Source organism: Oncorhynchus kisutch, linkage group LG9, assembly GCF_002021735.2.
Source record: "Oncorhynchus kisutch isolate 150728-3 linkage group LG9, Okis_V2, whole genome shotgun sequence".
NCBI lineage: Eukaryota > Metazoa > Chordata > Actinopteri > Salmoniformes > Salmonidae > Oncorhynchus > Oncorhynchus kisutch.
Window position 1 is genome coordinate 19,086,919 of NC_034182.2, and position 13,965 is coordinate 19,100,883.

General features: G+C 41.7%; 1 protein-coding gene across 1 annotated transcript in view; it reads right to left on the bottom strand.

Moving 5' to 3' along the window:
• Positions 1 to 7,746: 7,746 nt before the first annotated feature.
• tnfsf10l (TNF superfamily member 10, like) overlaps positions 7,747 to 13,965 on the bottom strand; it is a 79,008-nt gene continuing 72,789 nt past the window's right edge. Inside the window, exon 6 of the mRNA XM_020468335.2 lies at positions 7,747 to 13,217. Within this exon, the coding sequence (XP_020323924.1) occupies positions 12,927 to 13,217 (291 nt within the window). The 3' untranslated portion in view covers positions 7,747 to 12,926. The remainder of the gene's footprint in view (positions 13,218 to 13,965) is intronic.

Below are 13,965 nucleotides of genomic sequence, written 5' to 3' on the forward strand. Positions count from 1 at the left end.
AAGGGATCTTGAAGAAGCAAGGCTATCACTCCTTTTTGCAACTCCATGCCATACCCTGTGGACGGAGCTTAATTTAAGCCAATTTCCTCCTCCAACAGGACAATGACCCAAGGCACAGCTCATAACTATGCAATAACGATTTAGGGAAGAAACAGTCAGCTGGTATTCTGTCTATAATGGAATGGCCAGCACAGTCACCGGATCTCAACCCTGAGCTGTTGTGGGAGCAGCTTGACTGTATGGTACGTAAGTTAGTGCTCATCAAGACAATACAATTTGTGGGAGGTGATTACCAGATTACCAAATTGACAACTAGAATGCCAAAAGGTCTGCAAGGCTGTAATTGCTGCAAATGGACAAAAGCAAAGTTTGAAGGACAGTTATTATTTAAATTAAAAATCATTATTTATAACCATGTGACCGTCTTGACTATATTTCGTATTCATTTTGCAACTCACTTCATGTATGTTTTCATGGAAAATTTCTAAGTGACCCCAAACATTTTAACTGTAGTGTGTGTATCCATTGATTATTGTCTATCTATTCATCTGAGAGTGGTTACCTTTCTCCAGGCCCATCCCTCAGCTTTTTACCAAAACAGAGGCAGGGCGAAATTTTGTTATTGTTTCATCTGTGGATTTGCCCTTTAAACAGCTGCATATTACCAAGATATCAAAGTGTCACCAACAAAAAGGTATACAAAATGCCTACAGCAAATGCAGCATATGGCATTCATTTTTCCCATGTAAATAGCACTTTTCAGTAGTGCTCAAAGCATGCCATTCCATGAGAGCAGCGTTTGTTTTTCAACTCGAATCAATGAGCCCAATCAGTCCTCCATGACAACAAATCCTAAACAACAGAGTAGGGCTGGCTAATAAGTCCTTAGTTTTTGGGTTATAGTCAGGTAAAACAATTTGGCTCATCTATACTTCTGTCACACCCTGATCTGTTTCACCTGTCCTTGTCTCCACCCCCTCTAGGTGTCGCTTATTTTCCCTGGTGTATTCATTCCTGTGTTTCCTGTCTCTTTGTGCCAGTTTGTCTTGTATGTTCAAGTCAACCAGTGTGGTTTTTCCACGTGCTCCTACTTTTCTATTCTCTTCTACTCATCCTCCCGGTTTTGACCTTTGCCTGTTTTGTGGACTCCATCCATTCCTGCCTGTCATTCTGGATCTCCAAACTGGTTTTGCCTGTCCACGACCATTCTCTTGCCTAAACCTTTTGGATTGTTAATAAACATCTTGACTCTAACCATCTGCATCTAAGGTCTCGCCTTGTGCCCTTATAACTTCCATATTTCAAGTCCTATTCTTGAAGATTAAGGGATATAAGATTTATTGGAATGACTGGAATTCTGATAGACCTTGTTTTTTTATGAGATATAATTTAATCGTATTATTATATGTAGTAGAAAGCCAGCTATGAAAACTTAAACATTGATTTATCCTCCAATAGATGTTGTTCAATTGGTAACATATATTTTTGTCTTCTAATGCATCTTAAGGGGAAAGTAATCTAATACTAACTGAACGTAATCAGATTACATTACTAAGTTTGGGTATTCCAAAAATTATGTTACTGATTACAATTTTGGACAGGGAGCTAATAACAGTAACGGATTACTTTTAGAAAGTGACCTACCCAACCCTGTATTTTGTAGAGAGTTGCGTTTACTGTTTTGCAAAATAAAAATTCTTAGCATTTTCATTGTGTGTGAGAGCAATGAGAAATTACTTAGTTTTTCAAAAAATAATGCTGTCGTGCTCATTAGGTTATGATGGAGATCAAGTCGACTCCAGTTTCATTAAAAGTGTCTTAGCAATCGAGAAAAATTGTATCTATTCCATCCATCAAATGTCCCACAGTTATGAGGCAAAGGTGTGGGCGCACACACGACTCGAATTACACAAATTCCTTCAGCACATTGGATTCACAAACACTGACTGAGTGACCGATAGGAATGTGTGTCATTCGAGTCACAAGGCCAGGGTGGAATCCTCTCTCCCTCTAACTACGACTATTAGGACCAGTCTACCAGTCTATACAGGCCAGGGTCAGTACTCTAATACATGGTTTCCCTCTCTCCACCTCCCTTCTTCCCTCTCTCCTCTACTACAGTATAGGACTTAAGTCATTTATTTGGCTTCCCTCTCTGCTCTACATACTGCGCCAGTGTAACAGAAGTGGTTTGAACCCAGTGAAATAAAGCTAAACCAAGAAACTGAGAACAAAACCAAAGTTGGGGTGGTAATTACAGTGTGGTGTAGCTGGCTTCACCAGTGGAAAACCGTCTACCCCGGGCAGCCTTGCGTGCCAGCCTCTACTAGGTCAACCCTGAAAGGCAGATTGTCCACATCAATAGGACATCCTGGTTTAAATAAAGTTGATATCTTAATATTGGATTTGTTATGCGAGGTATCCTGCCGTTTGTATCTGTTTCTGCTTTTGTACTAAAACAAATACAGACCAGCAGCCAAACCGGATGATAGTCGGATCTCCACAAGTTCAAAGCGGACAAATGATACGATACATACTGCATGCCACGCACACACTTGAGTTCAAAGCAGACAAATGGTTTGATACTGGTTTGATACAAACAGTACATCTAATGCAGCCATGAAAATAGACAGAATACTATTTATAATATCGTTGGTTGCAGAGCAACTGTGGATGTGTCCCTAAATGGCACCCCGCCTGTAACTGCTGCATAGATCATGGAATCATATGGACATTGGGCTTTACACATCACAGTTCTAAGGGGAGAAGATTATATTATACATAGAGTACATAGCCTTAGCCACACATACATGAGGGACACACTTTCATGCATTTGGTCAGGCATGGGAACAGCCAGAACACCATTTGTATTACGGCAGGCAGCAATGGAACCAATTGAATAGTCCCAACGTAATTTCTCCCATCTCAATCAAATGGGTGAGGTTGCTCAAAGGCCTTTTTAAAAGAAAACAACATTTGAACCTGTGAAGGACTGGAAGGGCTTAGACAACATAATTGACAACACACAGGCCCTCATTTTGACTTCACGCCTTTGACTGATGAGAATTGATAGAAAAAGACTGGTAAACCCAGCTAACAATTCTAGGAAAAGAAAACGTTTTTGGAATGTTACCTGTAATGTTACCCTGATTTTTGAGGGTCCCGTTTTCTGTTATTTATGGGAACATTCCATGTTAGCAGAAATCTTCTGAGAACCCATTTAGCACGTTTTGGTGTTAAGAGTTAAACATTTCGTTGCAAGAACATTGCAAGAACATTTGTGTGTCCAGGTTTCTGAGGATTAGGCGAATATTTCATCAATGTCACACCAAACATACACAAAAAATGGTTGCTATGTTCTCCGAATATAAGATATTGTTCGAGACAAGTTTCATTGGAATGTTGCAAGAAAATTCCTGTGTCCAAAGAAGTTTTTAAACATAGGACATTCTGTCATGGTCCCCTGGAGGTTTCGGTCTAGTTCCCGGCTTGCTCCGGGGACCTCCCTAAAGACGTTTTTAAGACGTCGCCTGATGGTCCCAAAGAAGCGCTCTCCCCCCCAAAAACGTTCATTACACATTACTCCTTGCTACTGTTGCTGAGCCTATCAAGGTTCTGATTGGTGAACCAGAGGCCTCCTAAGTGTCCCCAGAATTTCTAAGCAAACAGCTGGAGGCAGGACTTTCTCCTATAGAGTTCCATTTTTATGGAATGGTCTGCCTACCCATGTCAGAGACGCAAACTCGGTCTCAACCTTTAAGTCTTTACTGAAGACTCATCTCTTCAGTGGGTCATCTGATTGAGTGTAGTCTGGCCCAGGAGTGTGAAGGTGAACGGAAAGGCCCTTGCTGTCTCTGCCTGGCCGGTTCCCCTCTTTCCACTGGGATTCTCTGCCTCTAAGCCTATTACAGGGGCTGAGTCACTGGCTTACTGGTGCTCTTTCATGCCGTCCCTAGGAGGGGTGCATCACTTGAGTGGATTGAGTCACTGATGTGGTCTTCCTGTCTGGGTTGGCGCCCCCCCCCTTGGGTTGTGCCGTGGCGGAGATCTTTGTGGACTATACTCGGCCTTGTCTCAGGATGGTAAGTTGGTGGTTGAAGATATCCCTCTAGTGGTGTGGGGGCTGTGCTTTGGCAAAGTGGGTGGGGTTATATCCTTCCTGTTTGGCCCTGTCCGGGGGTATCATCGGATGGGGCCACAGTGTCTCCTGACCCCTCTTGTCTCAGCCTCCAGTATTTATGCTGCAGTAGTTTGTGTCGGGGGGCTAGGGTCAGTTTGTTATATCTGGAGTACCTCTCCTGTCCTATCTGGTGTCCTGTGTGAATTTAAGTGTGCTCTCTCTACTTCTCTCTTTCTCTCTTTCTTTCTTTCTCTCTCTCGGAGGACCTGAGCCCTAGGACCATGCCTCAGGACTACCTGGCATGATGACTCCTTGCTGTCCCTAGTCCACCTGGCCGTGCTGCTGCTGCTCCAGTTTCAACTGTTATGTCTGTGATTATTATTATTTGACCATGCTGGTCATTTATGAACATTTGAACATCTTGGCCATGTTCTGTTATAATCTCCACCCTGCACAGCCAGAAGAGGACTGGCCAGCCCACATAGCCTGGTTCCTCTCTAGGATTCTTCCTAGGTTTTGGCCTTTCTAGGGAGTTTTTCCTAGCCACCGTGCTTCTACACCTGCATTGCTTGCTGTTTGGGGTTTTAGACTGGGTTTCTGTACAGCACTTTGAGATATCAGCTGATGTACGAAGGGCTATATAAATACATTTTGATTTGATTTTGAGTTGATTTCGTTACTTGATGTGGAATAGAGTTCCATGTAGTCATGGCTCTATGTAGTACTGTGTGCCTCCCATAGACTGTTCTGGACTTGGGGATTGTGAAGAGACCTCTTGTGGCATGTCTTGTGGGGTATGCATGGGTGTCCGAGCTGCATGCCAGTAGATTAGACAGTCAGCTCGGTGCATTCAATATGTCAATACCTCTCATAAATAAAAGTAGTGATGAAGTCAATCTCTCTTCCAATTTGAGCCAGGAGAGATTGACATGCATATTATTAATATTAGCTCTCTGTGTACATCCAAGGGCCAGCCCTGTTCTGAGCCAATTGCAATTTTCATAAGTCATTTTTTGTGGCACCTGACCACACGACTGAACAGAAGTCAAGGTGCGACAAAACTAGGGCCTGTAGGACCTGTCTTGTTGATAGTGTTGTTAAGCATTGCTTTATTATAGACAGACTTCTCCCCATCTTAGATACTACTGCATCAATATGTTTTTACCATGACAGTTTACAATCTAGGGTTACTCCAAGCAGTTTAGTCAAATAATTTCCACATTTATTACAAGATTTAATTGATGTTTAGGGTTTAGTTAGTGTTTTGTTCCAAATACAATGCTTTTAGTTTTAGAAATATATAGGGCTAACTTATTCCTTGCCACCCACTCTGAAACTAACTGTAACTCTCAACAATTCTGTTGTCAATTTGTTTACTGTGAAATAGCATTGTATCTGGTCAAACACAATTTCCAGAAGTTTACTAAGGGTTGGTAAGAGGCTGATTGGTCAGCTATTTGAGCCAGTAAAGGGGGCTTTACTATTCTTGGGTAAGCAGAATGACTTTAGCTTCCCTCCAGGCCTGAGGGCACACACTCTCTAGTAGGCTTAAATTGAAGATGTGGAAAATAGGAGTGGCAATATCATTTGCTATTATCCTCAGTAATTTTCCATCCAGATTGTCAGACCCCAGTGGCTTGTCATTGTTGATAGACAATAATACTTGTTTAACCTCTTCAACACTGACTTTACGGAATTCAAAAGTACAATTCTTGTCTTTCATAATTTGGTGTGATATACTTGTATATAGTGTCAGTGTTTGTTGCTGACATGTCATCCCTAAGTTTGCTTATCTTGCCAATAAAAAAGTAATTAAAGTAGTTGCCAATATCAGTGGGCTTTGTGATTAATGAGCCACCTGATTCAGTGAATGGAGCCAAGTTGGATTTATTTTTACCCCAAAATTCCATTTAAGGTGCCCCAGCTTTTTACTATCATTATTTATATAATTGATCTTTTTTTCATAGTATAGTTTATTTTTTATTTAGTTTAGTCACATGATTTCTTAATTTGCAGTATGTTTGCCAATCAGATGGTCTGCCAGACTTAATTGCCATACCTTTTGCCTCATCCCTCTCAACCATACCATTTTTCAATTCCTCATCAAACCAAGGGGATTTAACACTTTTTACTGTAATTTTCATAATGGGTGTGTGCTTATTAGTAACTGGAATAAGTAGTTTCATAAATGCGTTGCTCCTCATCACACACTACAGACCAGCAAAATATTCTTTACATCAACATATGAATCACTACAAAACTTATTGTATAACCTCTTATACACTATATTAGGCCCAGTCTTTGGATCTTTGGTTTTCCTAGATATGCTATTATATCGTGATCACTACATCTTATGGATTTGGATACTGCTTTAATGCACATTTCTGCAGCATTAGTAAAGATGTGATCAATACATGTTGATGATTTAATTCCTGTGCTGATTGTAACTACCCTGGTAGGTTGACTGACATCCTGATCCAGGTTGCAGGCACTGGTTACATGTTTTTTTTTTGTTTTTTTTGAGTAGGCAGCTTAATGATAGCCAGTTAATATTTAAATCAGCCAGAGAATATACTTCTCTGTTGATATCACATGCATTATCAAGCATTTCACACATTAGCACTTGGTCTATAGTAGCTTCCCACAAGAATGGGCTTTAGGTGAGGCAGATGAACCTGTAGCCATATTACATCAACACTATTTAACATTAGATCGTCCCTAAGCTTAACAGGAATGTGGTTCTGAATATAGACCGCAACACCGCCTCCGTTGGCATTTCTGTCTTTTGGTAGATGTTATAACCATGTATTGCTACCACTGTATGATCAAAGGTATTATCTGAGTGAGTTTCAGAGATATGAATGTCATCTGTAACAGGCAAGTTATTGACTTCATGGACCTTGTTTCTTAGGCTACATATGTTAATATGGGCTATTTTTAGCACTTTTCTGGGTTGCTTGATTGTTTTTAATGCTTTACTGGGAAGCTTATCAGAGGTAGACCTACTCATGTTATTTACACCATTGGAGCTGATAGTGCAGGGTGAGCTGCATACAGTGGTCTTCCTACTTGTGCACACCGCTAACAGTGTAACTCTGGTTTATAGGCTCATGATTACAATTAGCTGTAGGATAAACAGATGTATTGGGTGCAATTAGGGGTACATGCATTTAATTACTTCCTTTGTGTTTGCCAATGCGCCTAAGACCCCTAAGATCATGTACTTGACTTCTCCTTATATGAACTGTAAAATCTTTGAAATTGTTGCATGTTTTCCGTTTCGATTTTTGTTCAGTGTCTTTAGCAGTCTTATGGCTTGGGGGTAGAAGCTGACAAATAGGTGAGCGGCTGCTCGTGTGTGTCACAAACCACTCCCTTCCATATGACTGCTACTGCGTTAGAAGTTCAAAACGGCGATCGAAAGTGTGTCATTGCATCCAATCGCTACCGATAAGGTAAAACAAGGAGCTGCTTGTGGATTTGACACCTCTAACAGAGTTCCACCTCCGACACCACCAAAACAACCACTATGCGGCTGTGAGCAAGCGTGGATCTGATAGAATCTAGTCTCAACTAATTGATTCGGTTTTGTAGTATACCAATCTGGTAATAAGTAATCCAATCCATTACAGTATTACCATTATTCAGCACTTTATTTAACACACATTTAACATCCTAGTCAAAGGAACATCAGAATACAATGTATACATGTACATACGTTCCATAAGTGGCCTATCATTATCAAACGAGATAAAACAGAAAAACATTTGTAAAAGGAGAATAGGAAAGGATAGTTTCCCAAATGGCACACCATTTTCTATTCAGTGCACTTCTTTTGATCAGGGCCAATAGTGGGCTGGTCAGAAGTTGTGAATAGAGTGCGATTTGGGACACAGCCTAGGAGAGAACGTGTGGTTAAAGCATGTAAAAACTACTTAAAAAAAGAATGTGCCCTTTGGTTTTATAACGGTTTTCTCCTCTCTCTGTTTCTCTTATACACACAGACCAGAGAGAGAGAGAGAGAGAGAGAGAAGTATAGCTATGTAGAATAAGATCTGTCTTTATCACATTTCACACCCGTCCCTTACACGTGCAGCTGCTACACCTCTCTCTCAACACCCATGCGTACACGCATGCACACGTAGAGTTCACCGAACCATATTCCCATGAACAAAAAAAAACAACCTCTAATTTTACAACTGAACTGTTACAATGCACGCAGTATCTTTTTCGAGGACAGGGAGAGACTTTGAAAGTAACCAACATAGTATCTGGCAGTGATTACATTTATGATTATAGTGTGTCAATTCAGGCTTTCAAAGCCATATTTACATATAAAAACACACACAGGACCCAAGGTGCAAATCTTCTATAACGGGTATTCCCAAACTGGGAACGATTACCCCTTGACCCCATTTCTTTCTTCTTCACATTTTCAAACAGTCCATTTAGATTTTCAAACGGGGGCTATACATTTTGGTGAGTTTTTTTCCCTCGCATGAGTAGCCTCGTTTCAAAGCCAAAAATTAAATTTTACCACCTAGTGTTCAGCGAAAACAACAATGTCAAATACAGGTAGCTTAATCAAATAATTAACATCCAATTACATTAACTCTCTCGCGGGAATTCCACTAACGGTGGAATGTAGCTGCTGCTCATGTTGGCATCTGTACTGATGGTGCAAAAACCATGACAGGGAGACATAGTGGAGTGGTAACGCGCGTGCAAGCAGTTGCCCCCGACACCACATGGGTAAACTGCAGCATCCACTAAGAGGCTCTTGTTGCCAAGGGAATGCATAACAGCTAAAAATCGTTTTGGACACTACAGTGAAAATGGTTAACTTTGTTAAAGCAAGGCCCCTAAGCTCTCATGTATTTTCTGCACTATGCAATGATATGGGCAGCGACCATGTAACGCTTTTACAACATACAGAAGTGCGCTGGTTATCAAGGGGCAAAGTATTGAGAGATGAGCTTAAAGTTTTCCTAACTGACCATACTTTTCACTTGTCTGACCGCATGATGACGAGTTTCTCACACGACTGGCCTATCTGGGTGATGTTTCTTCTCACCTGAATGATCTGAATCTAGGATCACAGGGACTCTCCGCAACTATATTCAATGTGCAGGACAAAAATTGAGGCTATGATTAAGAAGTTGGAGCTCTTCTCTGTCTTTATCACGGACAACACACAGGACTTTCCATCATTGTATGATTTTTTTGTGTGAACACAAGCTTATGGACAATGTCAAATGTGATACAGCGAAGCACCTGAGTGAATTGGGTGTGCAATTATGCAGGTACTTTCCCAAAACGGATGACAGAAACAACTGGATTCGTTATCCCTTTCATGTCCTGCCTCCAGTCCACTTACCGATATCTGAATAAAAGAGCCTCATCGAAATCTGTGAAAATTGAATTTAAATCAGAAGCCAATGAAGCCACCTATTTCTGGATTGGGCTGCACTCAGAGTATCCTGCCTTGGCATATCGCGCTGTTAAGACACTGATACCCTTTGCAACCACGTACCTATGTGAGAGTGGATTCCCTCACTAGCATGAAAACTAAATACAGGCACAGACTGTGTAGAAAATTATCTCCAATAGAACCCAATATTGCAGAGTTATGTGCATCCTTTCAAGCACACCCTTCTCATTAACCTGTTGTTATTCACAATTTTCAATGAGCAAATAAGGTTTTATATGTAAAGAGCAAAATTATTGATTATTATTATATGATTATTTGTGCCCTGTTCCTAAAAAGAGCTCTTTGTCACTTCCCACGAGCTAGGTTGTGACAAAAACTCACACACATTCTTATGTTTAATAAATGTATCACATAGTGTGTGTGTGGCAGGCAAAAAACAACATTTGAGAGTGCGCTGACCCTGGTGCTAGAGGGGGTATGCAGCTGGAGGTTGAATGTTTGAAGGGGTACGGGGACTATAAAAAGTTTGGGAACCACAGTTCTGTAACACACAAAAATGGCAAATTCACATAACCAACATGCTACAAAGTAAATAAATTGTATTTGCTGGACTGAATATGTAATAAACGTACAGCTCCAATGTGTGTGTGTGTGTGTGTGCTGTAAGCCTATATGAGTTGAGTGTGTGTGTGTTGTACTACACTGTATGAAACAGAACAACAATGATATATCAACCCAAAGAGGAACATGCTGGGGAACAATGTATCTATAACATATTCTGTCTTGTTTACGGTTGCAAAATTAGTTATTTTCCCAAATTCTCAGGTTTTCAAAAAAATACATGTTGGGGTCCTGTGTGGCACAGTTGGTAAAACATTGACGCTAGCAATACCAGGGTAATGGGTTTTATACCCGTTGGAGTCACTAATAGGAAAATGTACCAGGTTGACATGAGTCTTGTCCTGGAGGCAGAACTGAGCGATTTCCCCTTAGGCCAGCTGCAAAGTCAAAATTGGCTAGATTGTAAAAATGCATGAAAACTAAAATGAGCTTTTGTGTCTTAATTTAAGGTTGTATGACTTTGTGGCTGTGCCAGCTAGTGTCTGCTAAATGGCCTAGTGTGTTAGGATTCACGGGTTTCCTGCTTATTCCCTTCTAATTCTAGCAATCTTCCAACATTTTGGGAAAGTTATTGGAATTAACTTAACTGGCAGATGGCTTGGTACCGTTAGTGGGGTGTAGTGTTTTTTGGGGGCTCCTTACGATATTTTTGCCACTAGTAGGAGTGTCTATATGTGTGAGCGAGGGTCCAGTGAGCAAACTTGATCAAAGTAAAAAAATTTGGGAAGTGACAGGATTAAAACAGCAACCAAACAAATAAAGACAGCTGTCACACTTGTGAAAAAAAACTAACAATTTATGGTTCACTGAGTGTCTCCACCCTCTCCCTCAAGTTTACACAGTATAAGAACTATACAGATGGAGGCTCTTAATTTGCGGGTGCAGGAAATGTCTAAATTGTTGTGTATTTGAGGTTTAAAAAGACTTCTGAAGTTTGTAAAAACCCCCCACAAAAATGTCCAAGAATTACAATATAATTAGAATAATTCACATTTACTGTTGCTGCAGGATTATGTTCCTGCATTAGCTGGATCAAATTAAGATCCTACACCTGTACATACACTATAAACACAGATACAACCCACCACAGATTCTTGGAAGAGGTGGTTAATCGTCACCCAGTTTTGTGTGTTATGTGTGTATGTGTAAGAGAGAGAGTGTGGGTGTGTGGGTTGCATGTTCTGCGGAGTCCCTATCATGTGTATATCTATGTATTTGAATGTGTTGCGTGTTCTGCGGAGTCCCTATCATGTGTATATCTATGCATTTGAATGTGTTGCGTGTTCTGCGGAGTCACTCTTGTGTGTCTGTGTGTTTGTGTGTTTTTCTGCATGTGTCTCGTGTTCCGCGGCGTCCCTCTCGTGTGTCTGACTGTGTGTGTGGGTGTATTTCGTGTTCCTCTTTGAGAGAGAGAACGTGTTTGTGTGTGTTGCATGTTTCTCTGTAAAACAAAGAATACAAAGCTGGCAGGCGCGCACCCAAACAAACCCTACTGTATGTTTGTTTAACCTTTCCTCCGGGACAACCACGGAGCCAATGAACACTGAAGACACACACACACACACACACAGCCTCCGCTTGTGCACTGACAATTACCAGACGACAAAGGGAGGCGTTGTGTGTGTGTGTCTCAGAGAGAGAAGTGAAGTGTGTCTGTAGGGCAGGGAGCCATGATGTACTGTGTATGGTTTGTGTTTAGATTAAAGTGTGTTTACTTTCTGCCAATTGTTGCTGACTGGCATGGGCTTAAAGTAGGTCCGACAGTGTGTGTGTGTGTGTGTGTATGTGTTTCCCGGCGTCAGTATGCTGTTCCACAGGTTACACTGGACAGACAGGTGGAGACCAGAGAGATTCCAGAGAGAGAGATTCCAGAGAGAGAGATAAGAGAGAAAGAAAGAGAGCAAGAGACAAGTTTACTTAAGAGACTGGTAGGGCCGTATACCCCTCTTTCGCTCTCTCTGTCCTTTCTTTGTACTGTCTGTTCCATTCCTCTGCCCTTTCCTTATCCTCCTCTTCTTCTCCTTTGTTCAATCCATAACTGTGTTCAACAGTGTCCAATGTCGTTTAAACAACAACAAAACAGTCCTCTTCCAAACTGTCTTACATCCAAAGTTTAAAAGTCCTCAACAATGCAGCGAGCAAAAGTCATCCACTCTTCTTATTTCTCTAAATGGTCTTGTATACAACATATTAGCATTTGTTCTAATTTCCCAAACCGCCGAATGTCCAGTTAGAACCTTTGGAACAGACAGTCAACTTCACAGAAATAGAATGATTAGAATGTAACTCTAGTTCTGTGCTCAACTCCTTTCTATTACAGTCAGTATGTAATGTGTGTATAAATGGCACAGATACAGCGAGCATACTGCACCACTCTTGGCTATCACATACATTTCTTCTTTTCTGCTACCATTCTGTTCCATAGTTCCACATTATATGATGTGAATTATAAATGAATTACATTCTTCTGTCTTTTGATCCTCTGTGTCCATCCAATGTTTTCAGGTTCATAACTCCCTCCTTCACATGTAGAATCTACAGATCTATTTATAATTCACTTTGGAAAGAATGGGAGAGTTAGTCCTTGGGGTCTCACCCTTCCCTCCTCCTCTCCTCTAAATCCCTCCTTTCACCCCCTAATTCCTAACTCTGGCAGTGTCCTCACGCTGCCTCCGTTCCTCACCCTATCCTTTTCATCCCACCCCATACCCTCTTCTGGCAGTGGTCTCCCCTCTCTCTCTCCTCCATCCATCTTTACAGATCCAAACGGAACACCCCAAAATAACTTGATGACTCCTCTGCATGAACCATGGTGGGGGAAGAGACAGAGACGAAGAGCTCATCCCCGGCCCTCAGCTCAAACAGCCCTCCCTGGTAGACAGAGTGGAGGGCGTACTCCGCCTCTGGGGCCCAACACTTAGTGCCTACGCCCTTCAACAGCTGGATGGGCCGCAGGTAGGACGTCTTCTTGTAGACACACTGGACCAGCTGGTGACTGGCTGTTGGCTGGTCCCCTTCACTGGGCGACGGGTAGCGGAAGTAGACCTAGGGATGAGGGCGGGATGTAGGGAGAGAGATATACATATTACTCAACGTGAGTTGGGCATTACAGAAGAGTGGCCATAAAAAGGCATTGTTTAAAGAAAGAAATAAGCAAACACATTTGGTGTTCACCAAAAGGCATGTGGGAGACTCTGCAAACATATGGAAGAAGGTACTTTGGTCAGATGAGACTAAAATGTAGTTATTTGACCATCAAGGAAAACGCTATGTCTGGCGCAAACCCAACACCTCTTATCACCCAGAGAACACCATCCCCACAGTGAAGCATGGTGGTGGCAGCATCATTCTGGGGGGGATGTTTTTCCGTCGGCAGGGACTAGGAAACTGGTCAGAATTGAAGGAATGATGAATGATGCTAAATACAGGGAAATTCTTGAGGGAAACCTGTTTCAGTCTTCCAGAGATTTGAGACTGGGACTGAGGTTCACCTTCCAGCAGGACAATGACCCTTTAGCATACTGCTAAAGCAACACTCGAGTAGTTTTAGGGGTAACATTTAACTGTCTTGGAATGCCCTAGTCAAAGCCCAGACTTCAATCCAATTGAGAATCTGTGGTATGACTTAAAGATTGCTGTACACCAGCGGAACCCATGCAACTTGAAGGAGCTGGAGCAGTTTTGCCTTAAAGAATGGGCAAAAATCCCAGTGGCTAGATGTGCCGAGCTTATAGAGACTTACAGCAAAATTACTGCATAAATAGGGGGGATAAATAGTTGTGCACGCAGTTTT